The 14,201-nt window shown below is 35.9% G+C and overlaps 1 protein-coding gene and 1 pseudogene across 1 annotated transcript in view; both read left to right on the forward strand.

Annotated features, from left to right (window-relative positions):
* Positions 1–14,201, forward strand: part of PTH2R (parathyroid hormone 2 receptor) — a 91,039-nt gene that overhangs the window by 50,464 nt on the left and 26,374 nt on the right. Inside the window, exon 9 of the mRNA XM_012926579.2 lies at positions 9,151–9,214. Coding sequence (XP_012782033.2) covers positions 9,151–9,214 — 64 coding nt within the window. The remainder of the gene's footprint in view (positions 1–9,150; positions 9,215–14,201) is intronic.
* LOC105942471 (nuclear transcription factor Y subunit beta-like) lies at positions 6,760–7,293 on the forward strand (annotated as a pseudogene).

Consider the following 14,201-nt stretch of genomic DNA (forward strand, 5'->3'; position numbering starts at 1 on the left):
TTTGCAATGCACTGGAAAAAAACATTGTACCATGTAATCTCCCTGCTCCATACGTGCTCTGCCACAAAAAGTCCAAGCTTTCCAGAGTCACTGCCTTTAGCTGCAACTCTCCTGCTACTTGCTTCCCAGCTGTCCTGCTACCTGTCTCACAGCTCTCTGTTCATCAGATTTCCTGAGTTCCAATCCAGAACAGATTTGCATTCTTAATGCTTTTGTCCAGTTAGGTCATTTGGATTTGTTTACAGCGGAGGGGCAACGCTATGGCCATCATTGTTGCTGTGTCCGTATTTGCATACAGGTGTTGAAATCTCAGGGAAAACTTCAAGCACATGCTTTTGATTACTGGAGAGAGAGTGAGTAAAGGAGTGCTAACTAATCAGTACTCCAAGAAGTGTATTTGAGTTGTGAAACTCTAACTTGGCTCTGAAATTCTGGAAATGGAGGGACCTAAGGCATTTTTGGGTCTATTTTAGAGTCAAATACAGTGAGATTAAGAGACACCAGGACACGGTCTCAAGGCATATAGCTGACCTGGAGCAGAATTTTGACTCATTCATGTGCTTAACAGATACTCTGGGCCTTAATACAGAAAACAACTATATTTGAAATGTACTTTATACTGACTTAGAGATTTAGTTTTCATTACTTGTTTTCTTTTTTAAAAATCATGACTGTCTTAAGGCAATAATCATCTCTTTCCACTGAAAATAAGAAATACAAGTTTCTTTTTTGTGAAACAGAGTATGTTAAGCACACGCATTGAAAATATAATAGATATTAAATATTGTTCTAAAGCAGTGAGCTGCACTGAAAATTATCTCATTTGCTTTATAACCTTACTTAGAGTAAAATCCTGAATTTTAATGTAGGAAAAAGGGTGAGAGAGTGATTTCTTTAAAAACAACAACAACAGAATGATTTGTTTGTTTATTTGAAAGGCAGACTTAGAGGGAAAGGAAGACAGAGAGAGTAAGAGAGAGAGGGATATTCTATCTGCTGCTTCATCCACAAATGACTGTAATGGTGCTAGGAGTGAGGAGCCAGGACCTCCATCTGGGTCTTCCTTGTGAGTGGTGGGGCTGAAGCGCCAGGACTATCATCTACTGTTTTTCCCAGGCCAAGGCATTGGATCAAAGGTAGAAATCGAACTTGAACCCATTCCCCTACGGGGATGCAGGCCACTGCAGGTAGTCACTTAGCTTACTGTGGCACAGTACTGGGCCCAGAGGGAATCATTTTATGTGCCATTTTTGCAAATAAAATCAAATAGTATTACTATTCACCTGACGTTTAAAAATTGTGTCTTTATTTTCTCATAAAGTTCAGCTTCTATGGACAGAAAGTTTTGAGTGTTTCCTTGGATGTAACCTGACTTACTTATCATGAAGTGATAAGAACAGACTCTGAGTATCTCTAAAGAACAGACAGGATCCATATTTATGATTTTTGCATTACATTTACACTTTTTACTAGTTGGCCAAAGCTAGATTCCTGATTTACTCTGCATTTTGCTCATCATGCTCAGATCTAGAGGTGAGGAGATCAGACCCATTTTGAAAAGACATCCCAAACTCGTGAAAGTTCAAAAGAAGTCTCCTCCAGTTCAACCATTCTATTAAGAATATTATTTAAATAAGGCAATTGAATAGTTCCTGTTGGAAAAATGAAATGATGAGTGTTTTGTTTCCTTTTTTTTGTCACTTACAAAACCAAAAACACCTTATGAGATACCCTAATTACCGTCTCCGTTCCTCATTCAGAAATGCCAGTGAGATGGGATATCTCTAACTCCTTTGCTATGTTTTACTTCAACATTCAGCAGGAAAGCTAGGCCTGTAGTGGAGAGGACCAAGAGAAGATGCTCTGTGACACACCTAGGACCCCTGTAGGTTCTCTCTGCGCCTCGTTCCTATTGATTGTGAGATGTAGAATGTGGTATCAACAGCACTCACGGTTTCCTCAGGCAGGACAATGCACGCTTCCACCCACGCTACAGAAAGCCCTGCTTTCTCGTCAGGCCCTTGTGCCTCATGCTCTACCATTCAGAACTGCCTTTACTAGAACGCTAAATTACGTTTAAAAAAATGTGAGCAAAGGGTGATTGCTGGGCTACAAAACAAAAATAGTGTGAACTGGGACATAGGGGACTTCATTAAAAATAAGGATTCATAGCTTTTCCTTTGATAAGTCTGAAATCTAAAGTTGCCTCTCCATATCAAAGAGAAAATTGGAACATAGACACTGACCACGATTGAAATTAAGTTTTTCATGTTTTTTTGAGCTGACTGATTTTTGATCTATTTCCAAATGCAAACATTTTGCAGAGCTGGAAGTGTATAATTGAATTCCGGGGTATAAGTGACAGGAAGATTATATGTTACTGATGTGAAGAAAGAAGATTGTGAAGATATTACCAAGTGTCAAAAACTGAGAAGAAAGTTTATGGAAGCCTTGTAACTCATATATCAGTGTAAAATTTATATTCACAAGTACATATGACACCTTCCTTACAGTGAAAGCCCTTTTAATTATTTTGTTTACATTTTTGACATGATTATAACATAAATCTATTCTGAAGTCCCATGTCATGGCTGAAAGCTTTAGCAGGGCGTTTGGCACATGCTCTGCACAATTCAGTAGTGCTATCTTATCTTTCTTGTATGACTGAATAATGTGAACAATAGAAGCCTGTATGTAATGCTAGTAATAGCCAATCACATGTGAGTGGAAATTTCTATGTCTCAGATTTCCATTTTGTTCAGATTGCAAGTTCATTGACTACCCAGATTTCAATTTTTGTTGAACAAAATTAGGCTGTGGCATAGGAATCTGGTAGATTTCTCCATATAATAAGTTAACAAAAGGTATTTTACATGTATGGTTGGGCAGAGATAGACAGGAATAAGGGGGGGGCCTGACACATCTCAGCATCTATATTTTCATGTACTATGACTGTGAAAATGGGGCTAACTGCCTATACATGAAAATTGAACTTTAAAAATATGTAATTATATAGTTTTAATGATTTTATATTTTAAAATTACCTGATTGATGTTGAACATCTTTTCATTTGATTGTTGTTGATAATACATGGCTGTTTTCCTGCTCAGTGATGATCTTTGTACTTTTTATTTGTTGATTTCTTTATCTGGTGGAACATAAAGCCTTTGATCATACTATAAAATAAAAATTGAAAGCATAAAATACTCAAAATAATTTCCATTGTTAAAAAGTAGATTTTTTTCATTAAAATGTTTTACCTTTATGGAATGAAACAGCCTTTTTTCTATATTACTTTCTTAATATAAATAGCTTCTTGATAAGTTTGCCATTTAGTATTTAACAATTATTATTGTCCTCTTTAAAATTCCTTACGCCATTTATTGTTTTTATTTTTAAAATTTATTTATTATTTTTAATCCATTAATTACATTGTATTATGTGACACAGTTTCATAGGTACTTGGATTCTCCCCACTCCTCCCCAAACTCTCCCACCATGGTGGATTCCTCCACTTTGTTGCATAACCACAGTTCAAGTTCAGTTGAGATTCCCCCATTGCAAGCATATACCAAACATAGAGTCCAGCATCTTATTGTTCAGTCAAGTATGCCATTTATTGTTGCTACAATCATGCTTAAGGAGAATACAGTTTGAGGCTTTCATTACATATCTTGACTTAAAAGATGTACATTGCTGTTTTGAGTGGAAGTAATTTTTTAATCCACTCTGTGCTATTATTTCTAGTGTGAGACCTTCACTGAATCAACCTAGGCTGAGTGAGGCTGGGTCAGATTTACCTGTATCCAGTTTCTGTGATTTCAATCCAATGTTTATTGATGACCTGCATACTATTTTAGGTTCTTGGTAATGGTAACGTGTCATAGCACAGAGGCAATAATAATAATTTCCACTCATGTGAACTTTTAGTTACAGTGGGAGGTAAGCAGAAGACACACAAGAAATATACAATTGTTGAATGTTGAAATGTTGAAAATGTTGAAATTTTTGAGAGCAATCTACAAATTCAGCATAATTAAAATGCCATGATATTCTTTACAGAATTAGAAAAAACAGTCCAAAAATCATGTATAATCACAAAAGACCCAAGTGATCAAAAAGTGATCCCAAGGAAATCAAACTGGAAACATCACAATACTGAACTTCAAATTATATAAAGCTGTTGTGATGAAAACAGCAGGCATGTGTAGAAAAACAGACATCAATCAATTTAATAGATGAATATAAATAAATTAATTGAATAGATTGAATAGATCAAATTAATCCATTTGATCAACTTTCAATAAAAGTGCTCAAACATCATTGGAATAAGAATAATTTTTTCAGCAAATAGAGCTGGAAAAGCAAGATATATATGCATGAAGAATAAATTTAGATCCACACTTCTCACCTTCAATAACAATCAAATCTTTTTCAGTCAAAAAACTTAAGGTCTAAGACTGTGATGTTGCTAGAAGACAATGTAGAAGTATTCCAAGACACTAATGTAGGTGATGACTTGCTGAACAAACCCCTCAAAGTACAGACAACGAGAGAACTAAACAAATGGTTTATGTCAAAGTGAGAAGCTTTTACACAGCAAAGGAAATGGTCAGTAGAATGAGGAGATATTCCCCCCAAAATGGGGAAAAATACATACTAGTTGCATATGTAACAGAAGATTAATATCCAGAATATACCAGTAACTTAACAAAAAAATCAACAGCTAAAAAAAAGTCAATCCAGGGAAGAAATGTGCAAACGATCTTGATAGACATTTCTCAAAAGAAGAAATACAGACGTCTCAAAGTGTATGTAAAAAATGCTCAACATCACTAGCCACCAGATAAATGTAAATCAAAACCATAGTGAGAAGTCACCTGAACCCTTATTAAAATATCTGTTATTCAAAAGACAGTAGCAAGTTCTGGTGAGGATGTGGAGAGGGAACACTTATATGCTATTGGTAGGAGTGTAATTTTGTGCAACTACTGTGGAAAATAGTATATAGATTTCTTAAAAAAACCAACAAACTAGAAATAGGTTTGCTGTATGAACCAGCAATTCCACTGGGTGTATACCCAAATGACATGAACTTGTGTTAAAGAGGTACCTACAGCATCATGTTTATTGCAGCACAGTTACAATAACTAAAATATGGAGTTGATCAAGGTGTCCATTACTAGATTAATGGTTAAAAAAACGTGATGTCTGTACATAGTGGAATACTATTAAGGTATAAAAAGCAATAAATTCTACTATTTGCATAAAAATGGATGCAACTGGAGGATATTGTGTTGAGTGAGATAAACCAGACACAGAAAGAGAGATACCACATGTTCTCCCTTCCTTGTGGGAGAAAAAAGTTAAAAAAGGAAAAGCAAAAAGCATAAAGAAATGTCTATGTGTATCAGTATTGCTGCAAGTATATTTTGACAAGTTTTTTTCCATATCTTGTCAAAAATGGTTAAGAATTTTACACTACCATTTAAGGAGATGTATAATAACTGTGTAGTAGAGACTGTCACATACAGATTTGAAGATATAATGCAATGTGCATCTCTACTTCCAAGCCAAAGCTGGAGTCCCAAAGAAACTGTTGAATGAATCTTGACAATAGGATGCTGGACACTCTGCCATTGTCCACGCCTACAATGCCAGGATACACTAAAATAGCAGAATGGTGGATTTATGACTGATTGTGAAGGACTAGACTATTGTAATGATATGGGGGAAATCAGTGGGGATTGGAGATTTGGGGGGCGGGGGCAAGGGAATTCCCAAAGCCTATAGAATTGTGTCATGGAATAATTAAATAGATATTTTTTAAAAGAAAGAAAATAAGGGCCCGGCGGCATGGCCTAGCGGCTAAAGTCCTTGCCTTGAAAGTCCCGGGATCCCATATGGGCGCCAGTTCTAATCCTGGCAGCCCCACTTCCCATCCAGCTCCCTGCTTGTGGCCTGGGAAAGCAGTCAAGGACGGCCCAAAGCTTTGGGACCCTGCACCCGTGTGGGAGACCCGGAAGAGGTTCCAGGTTCCCGGCTTCAGATCGGCGCGCACTGGCCCGTTGCGGCTCACTTGGGGAGTGAATCATAGGACGGAAGATCTTCCTCTCTGTCTCTCCTCCTCTGTGTATATCTGGCTGTAATAAAATGAATAAATCTTAAAAAAAAAAAAAAGAAAATAAGAGAAATACATTTATCTTTTTAGAAATGAAATCTAGTCCATATTAATAAAATAAAATACTTGGCAATTAAAAGAAGTAGAAGTTAAAAGTAAAAGTTAAAAAAGTATGTTAAAAAGTAAAAAATATGTTTTAAAGTAAAAGTTGAAGAGTAAAAAGTAAAAAAGATTAAAGGTAAAATTATAGATCTTACACAGATATTTAATGGATACTTGTCAATGATCTTAAAGCATTAATTTAGAAAAGCATTAGTACAATCTTATTCATTAAAAGGAGAATTCAAAGAGTCATTTGTTTTTCATCAGTAGATTAAATATTGAAAATTTACAAATAAAGCAAAGGCTAGCTAACATGTTACAGGATATAGATCAATTTTATTCTGAAGACAGCTAGTTTTCCTTTATATGGTAAAAAATCATTTGCATTGAGTATTCCATTGAATTTCTAAATTATTTGCATTATTGGCAATTTTTGGAGTCACACTATTGTAACTTCAGGAAAGTGAGATAAATTCTTCATCGGCAAATTTAGAAATGGCACATCCCAATGATGATAAAAGTAAAGTGTCACTGAAGGCAGCATGAATGATCACAGAGACACAGATGGTTCAAAAGAAAGTTTTTGACAACAAAATATGTATCTTCTCATTGTAAATATGGCTAGAATAATGAAGAACACTATACCACAGACAGGAAAGACTGTAAAGGGAGCCAAAGAATGTGTTCAAGAATGTGAGAGTGAATTCATAAACTTTATCACATCTGAAGCAGGTGAAAGGTACCCTGAGGAAAATGGAACACAATGAAGGAGGTGTTTTCTTCCTTTGCTTTGTTTGTCTTGGACTTGGGCATTGCTGTATGACTTCTGAAATTTTCCCTTTAAAGATTCAGAGAGGCTGTGAAAGGAGAGAAAGGAATTGGATCAGTCACAGCTACAGAGGGACTAATGAAGAGCTTACAGAGGAGCCATTCACTAACCAGTTACTGGCTGAGCAATTGTTGATGGCCAACCGAAAAATGGTCTGGTTTATACAACATCCTGTCAACATATTTCTGGTGTTCAGCAAATTCAGTTTTCAGAATCTGAAGAAATGATGGGATGGGAGTGAGAAAAATTAAGGTCTGTGATGCTGGATTGGGGACATTAGAAGAAAATGGAGAAAACTGTTCGTTCACACATGATATAGTTATGATGTAGCTTCCTGGTGCTTGGCTAATTGAGGCACTAATTCTGATCCGAAAATCTTCTTAGTCTTCTTTCACGAATGTAATGAAAAATTTGGATTTTAAAGATGTTAAAATATTTTTATATGAGACATTGTTGCTGTCTGTGACTCCTATCTGTGTTTTATGTTGAGATGTGTTATGGTGAGAGATTTGTAGTCAGTTTCTTTATTTCATATTGAATCACGGTTCTTTGCAATTCAAATAAGCAGCTGTGTTAATTCATGATGTTTTCCCTCAATGAAATATAAGGGTAGAATTAATTTTAAATTCAAATTGCCTTTATTATAAATTTGAGTTTGTCTTGGCTGTATGTAATATGTTGTATAATGACCCAGCTTGATTTTTTAAAGCATTTTCTTTATTTATTAAAATTATTTTTTGGGAAAACATTCAAAAGTAGCACCATTCAAAAATATAATGGAATAATCGTGAATATTGAAGAAATTATTATCAGTCCTGCTAAGCTTAGTGTGTATTAACAGTGTTGACACTCTTCATATGACTGTTAACATAGTTTTATTTGTTAGATATTTTGTTAAGACTGTCTTTGTTTTTGAGCTACATTATTCTGGTGTTGGCATTCAAAAACCCTTAATGGTTCCCCTTTCATTTGGTATATGATTTTTTTCAAAGCATATTTCAAGTATTAATATATTGTCTTCCAGAAGAGGAATTTTGTCATCTGATGGCAAATGTCCTTATTTTACCTTTTTAATTCAAATGTCAAGTTTCCTATTATACTGTGGTAACCAGCGAACACTAGCATCAGTATGTGTACAAACCTTTTGCATGGTGAATGAGTGAGAATGAGAATGAGAACAGAGTGAGTGCGATTCACAGTGCAAAGTGGGAGCCAGGACTTCATGTGCTGTCTTTATCTTTGCAATAAGCTGTATTTAGATAATGAATTTACATTTAGTCGAAAAATAAGGATTAGTATTTTCTCATCCATTCTTTTTGGTGATAATTAAGGTAGCTTTTAAAAATTTTAATACCACAAGTTACTATAGTGTATTTTGTCTAAAAAGATGTTTGACTGATGTGTTTGAAAGGCACTTCAATTCATAAGGCAGAAGCAGCCTCCCCCTGACTTTCCCAGGAGCCTTCCAGAGTGTGTTTTGGCTACTGTAGGTAACAATTTCCCCTCCTTCCACTCCCTGTTCATTATAGAAGTGCAAATAGGAAAAATAGTGAGGGGTAGTTGAGCAGAATCAACTGTCATCCTATTGTGTTGAAATAATCAATGTTAATATTTTGATAAATGTTATTTTACTTTACAAAACAGGCATATTTTCATAAAAATGGGCCTACTGTGCATATTGTTTTATAACCTGCTCTTTTTACTTGACAAAGTATTGCGAATGTCTCTGTCAGTTCACTCATAGTCTTCTGTAGTTGTTATTTTTCTATTCTATGATTATCATTTATTCACCAGACATGTTAGCTATTTATTTCTTTTCACTTACAAACAACAATTCACTGAAAAAAAAAAAGAAAAGCTGTTCACCAATATTTATGATATACTATTCACACAAGAGAGATCTACAAGCACGGAGACTAACCAAAACCCATTTATGTGTCTTTTTCACTTGTTTGCATGTCTTAAGATCAGATTTTTATTTGTTTGTTCCTTACAAAACTTGGGGCTGCAAATTTTGGTAAAGCTTAAAATGCTGCTTAATCCTCATTGCCCATTTGCTTTGCTGGTTTATTCAAGAAAGTTCCTTTTCATGTTTCAGGTGCTGGGAACTTACTGCTGAAGACAAGTGGATTTATCAAGCCCCTATCTTAGCAGCAATTGGGGTAAGTTTAAAAGCTTGTCTAGTTTTAACGAAAAGAGCCAAACTCTTTTTAAAACATAGAGAAAGTGTATATGTTTGTTTAATTTATTCCACAACAGGTTTGGGAGTTTAACACAAACAGCAATAACTGTTGAGAGAGTTGGGGCTACAGATTATACTGTTTTATGAACATTGGGATCTATGTCAAAAGCATGTTTCCTTTTGTTGATCTGCTACTACATGGAGTTAATTTCTAGTCTTAAATATATCTGTGAAAATTTGTGTATAGGGAGTTCAAAGTTAAAATATCATTCCTTTTCCAACTGCTGTATTGTATCTCCTTTTAATGTTTAGTTCATGGCGATGAGTAAGAAAGACGGAACACCAAATGACTTTCTTTTTTTTTTTTTTAAGATTTATTCATTTTATTACAGCCAGATATACACAGAGGAGGAGAGACAGAGAGGAAGATCTTCCATCCGATGATTCATTCCCCAAGTGAGCCACAATGGGCCAGTGCGCGCCTATCCGAAGCCGGGAACCCGGAACCTCTTCCGGGTCTCCCATGTGGGTGCAGTGTCCCAATGCATTGGGCCGTCCTCAACTGCTTTCCCAGGCCACAAGCAGGGAGCTGGATGGGAAGTGGAGCTGCCGGGATTAGAACCGGCGCCCATATGGGATCCCGGGACTTTCAAGGCGAGGACTTTAGCCGCTAGGCCATGCCGCCGGGCCCCACCAAATGACTTTCTAAAACTTTGTTTACTATTCTAAATATGTTGCCCAGATGTTAAGTGGATTAAATAACAAAAAATATGAATTCCAGAATTTTTTTAACTGAAATGTGCAGTTGAGATTTTCATAGGGATTACATTGCATCTGTATATTGCTTTGGATGGTATTGGCATTTTATACTAATTAAAATTTTAATTGCATCTTTCAGTTTATTTAAAGTGAACATATTTCATAAATGCACATTTAACAGCATAATGTTCATTTTCCACCCTGTCCTCCCTTCTTGCCCACACTCCCATCGTCTCTTCTTCTTCCTTTCTTATTTGTTTTTGTTTCCATTTTTGCTGTGAAACACTTTGCTAATAATCACAAAACTCCACCAAATAAAGAATTCAACAAGTGGTAGAGAAATCACTGTTTCTCAAGAGTATAGGCAAGATCTCTAAGTAATAACCAAATCTCAAAATGTCAAGTTTGCTTATGTATTTTCTTTGTGCTTTGTATATTAATTACCCCAAATCAGGGGAAGTATATGATATGTGTCTTTTTGGGACTGGCTTGATTCACTAAGCATTATTGTTTCCAAATGCATTCTTTTGTTGCAAAAGACCTGACTTCATTTAAAAAAATGATTGAGTACTATTCCGTAATGTATATATAGCACATTTTCTTTATCGAGTCATCAGTTGATGGACAGTTGGTGGGTTGAGGCCATATATTAGCTATTGTGAATACAGCAGTGGTAAACGTGGGAGAGAGATAACTCTTTCCTATGCTGATTTCATTTATTTGGGGTAAATTCTGAGGAGTGGAGTGAATGGATTATATAGTGGATTTGTTGTCATTTCTGAGCAATCTCCACTATCTGGTATAATGCATGTACTAGTTTACATTTCTACCAACAGCTAATCAGGTACTTTCCCCCCCAAACGTTGCCTACGTTTATAATTTTTTAAATTTTGGATGGTAGGCATTCTAGGTTGAATGAAGTGAATCTCTCTTCTCTCTCTCTCTCTCTCTCTCTCTCTCTATCTCCTGCATTTCATTGATACCTAGTGGTCCTGTTCATGTATCTTTTGGCTATTTATGCCTCATCCTTTGAGGAATGTGAGTTCATGTCCTTTGCTTATTTATTAACTGGATTTTTGTTTTGCTGTTGGAAAGTAGGGGTTTTGTTTTATCCGTTTGCATGGAGATACACTTTTCCCTACTTGATTGACTCTTTTGATTGTTACTGTCCTGTAATATATCTTGAAATTTAGTATTATTATGTCTTGGCGTTGTTTTTTTTTTTTAAGATTGCTGCAGATATTTGAGATTTGTTGTATTTTCATATGACTTTTAGGAAATCTGGATCTGTGAATAGTGTTTGGTTCACATGTAATGTTTGTATGTTTTTATGAACTACTTTCTGATATTTCAACCCATATGTACAGCATGAACTGATTGAACCAGGAAACTAGTCTCTCCATGTCCTTATTTTTCTTTCTTATGATGGAAGTCTTCCAGACCCTCTCTCCCAGCTTTTTCATGTAGTAATACTGCATTGTTGAGAACTATCAGTGGCTACTGCATTATGGACCAGTGAAATTCACTTACATCTGATTGTATTTTGGAGCCCAATATGCAACTTCTTTCTATCCTCACCCTCCACATCCTTTCAGCCTGTAGAATATCACTATTCTAAGTTCTTTGTAACTCTTTAAGGCCCTCCCCCCAGTCTAAATTGTCACCTATTACAGTACCCAGAGCACAGTGAGAATTTTTCTTCTGAATATCACCATGGTGTATAACATTTTTGGCAGTTTGTTCATCTTGCTCACTAAATTACATGGTTTATTGTATAACAATAATTTATTTTTTCCAGTTTTTATTCCTAGTATGAAGTGAGTTTCCTGGCACATGGTAGCCAATCAATTAATATTTGTTGAAAAAGCCAGACCTGCATGCATAATTGATACTCTAGGAAACTGAGAACACAAAACAAGTAAATTATAGAACTTCAGAATGCTTTTCATTTTCTAGGGAAGGAAATGGTAGCTCATGCAGGTGGTAGTCAAATGGTTAGAACAACAAAGAAGAGCTATTACCTGTATGTTCCCCCACTATGTCCTTTGCATGTCCATTCCAAAACATAGCTAGCTATTTCTAGAATTTTTTCCATCTATTTGACTACAATTGTAATTTCAGAAAATATATTAACTTTAGGGTAAAAGGTGTTTTTTTTTAACCAAAAATCTTGTATTGTGCGTGATATGAACTTATGTGACTGGATATGTTACTGAACAATCATTTGGAATTACAACCCTGAGTCTGCTTGCTGATTGACACTGGGATGGTAGAAAAAGTAGGCATTTATTGCAGAGTATGAAACAATGAGGCGGACAAGTATTTCTTAGTTCCTGGTCTCACAAGAAATTAGAGCTGGAGAGTCTTACAGGTTGGAACTGGGGCTGAGAGATGCTTCTTCAGCTCATGTCCAGGCTCCTGATTGGTCAGTGGTGCTTGTGACTTTCTTTTGGTTGAATGGTGATGTCGTGCTTTTTAGGGAATTTATAATGGCTGGGTGGGCTTAGTTGGTCTAGTGGTAGGAAGCTGGGATTACAGCCAAGTTATTACCTTCTGTCTCAGGCATGAGATTTTGCTGCTTGTATCTGGTATCCCACCAAACAAACCTGACAATATCAGTCATGCATTTTAGCTATTGACTCTTGAGTCTGGTGGTTGTGTTGGCCATATTTATCACTTCCTCAATTCAGAGAATTCCCTTTGATGAGTTTGGTCTTGTATTTCATCTGTGCTATCACAAAATTATTTACTCAAAATTTTAAGCCCATATTGGACTGCTTATTTCATTCCAGCAGTATAGGTTCTGTTAATAGGACATCTATTTATCTTTAGCTGATCAAATATGCTTAAAATTTCTAAGTGATATACAAGGCAACCTGAATTTGAAAGCGTAAAGAATTGTAAAGTATGGTCAGAAAAGTCATATGAAAATAACTCAACTTTTGAGATAACTACAGATTTCAGTATAGATCTAGAAGGAACCACTGATTGCAGAATTGTAGGACCTAATATAATAATAATATCCTGAACATAGATGAGAGTTGCAAGAGAGAGGGTAGTTTTACAGATATTTAATCACAGTGAGCTTCCTCTACCTAAAGGCAGACTTCTTTGTCTGATTGTATCTATTGTGAGACTTACCTAGAAGTGAAAATTCTGTGCCAAGGGGAATATTCTAACTTACCACAATATCAGTAGTGTTTAGAATGTGCATCTCCCATTGGGTCATTTACTCTGTCATTCACTTATCACATTATGATTAGGCAGCAAGAACATCTCAGGCCTTGTGTGACCATGCAGATGAGAGGCAGCGGGGAAACACCCTGGTTTCACTTCGCAATGATTCAGCATTATCATTGAGGCACAAATTTAAGTACAAGTGATCTGGTAGGGGATGGGCATCAGAAACAACTTCTGAGAAGACATTCAGACTTAAGCCTGACAATGCACTGAGCTGGTAAGGCTGAGTGAGTGGACAGATGGAAGAGTAAGAACCTGGTGTAGGAACCTCCAAAAGCAGTCTCAGAGGTAGAATGGCCTGAGGAACCAGAGTTCCTGGGTGCAAGTCAACCTCATGGCTTGGTGTATGGTTCATGCCAGATAAATCTTTACATGTATTCAAATCCTTAAAACATGTGTTTATCTATCTATCTATCTATCTATCTATCTATCTATCTATCTATCTATCTATCTATCTATGAGAGAGAGACTCATATCAGCTGGTTCACTGTTTGCAATGACTTGTCAGCTGGAGCTCAATTCAGGCCTTGAGTCATCATCTGCTGCATCATTAGCAGGATACTGGAATAGATAGTGAAGCTAAGACTTAGACCCAGTACTCTTGAGATGAGATGTGGATATTCTAAACTGTGTCTTTATTACTAGACCATACATCTGCCCCCTAAATCTTTGAGAAAGTATTTCACTTCTATTTTTGCCCTACTTAAAAAACAGATCTTACAGAAAATTCACTGTATGTGTATTGGCTATAATGCTTCTAACGGTCATTTTATTCCACTTCTCTCTCTCTCTCTTAAAACTTTTCTTTTACTTGTAGTTTGATTGAAGCAGAACTTCAAGCAAATTTTTTCACTCAAGAAGGTTGCATGAAATACACGATGTTTCTCTACATGATCTTTCTTGAAATTGTTTTTTAGACTTTTTAAAAAATAACAATAAATTATTGAATCTTTAATCTGGCAATTAAG

The sequence above is a fragment of the Ochotona princeps genome, chromosome 5, assembly GCF_030435755.1.
Source record: "Ochotona princeps isolate mOchPri1 chromosome 5, mOchPri1.hap1, whole genome shotgun sequence".
In the NCBI taxonomy this organism is placed as follows: Eukaryota; Metazoa; Chordata; class Mammalia; order Lagomorpha; family Ochotonidae; genus Ochotona; species Ochotona princeps.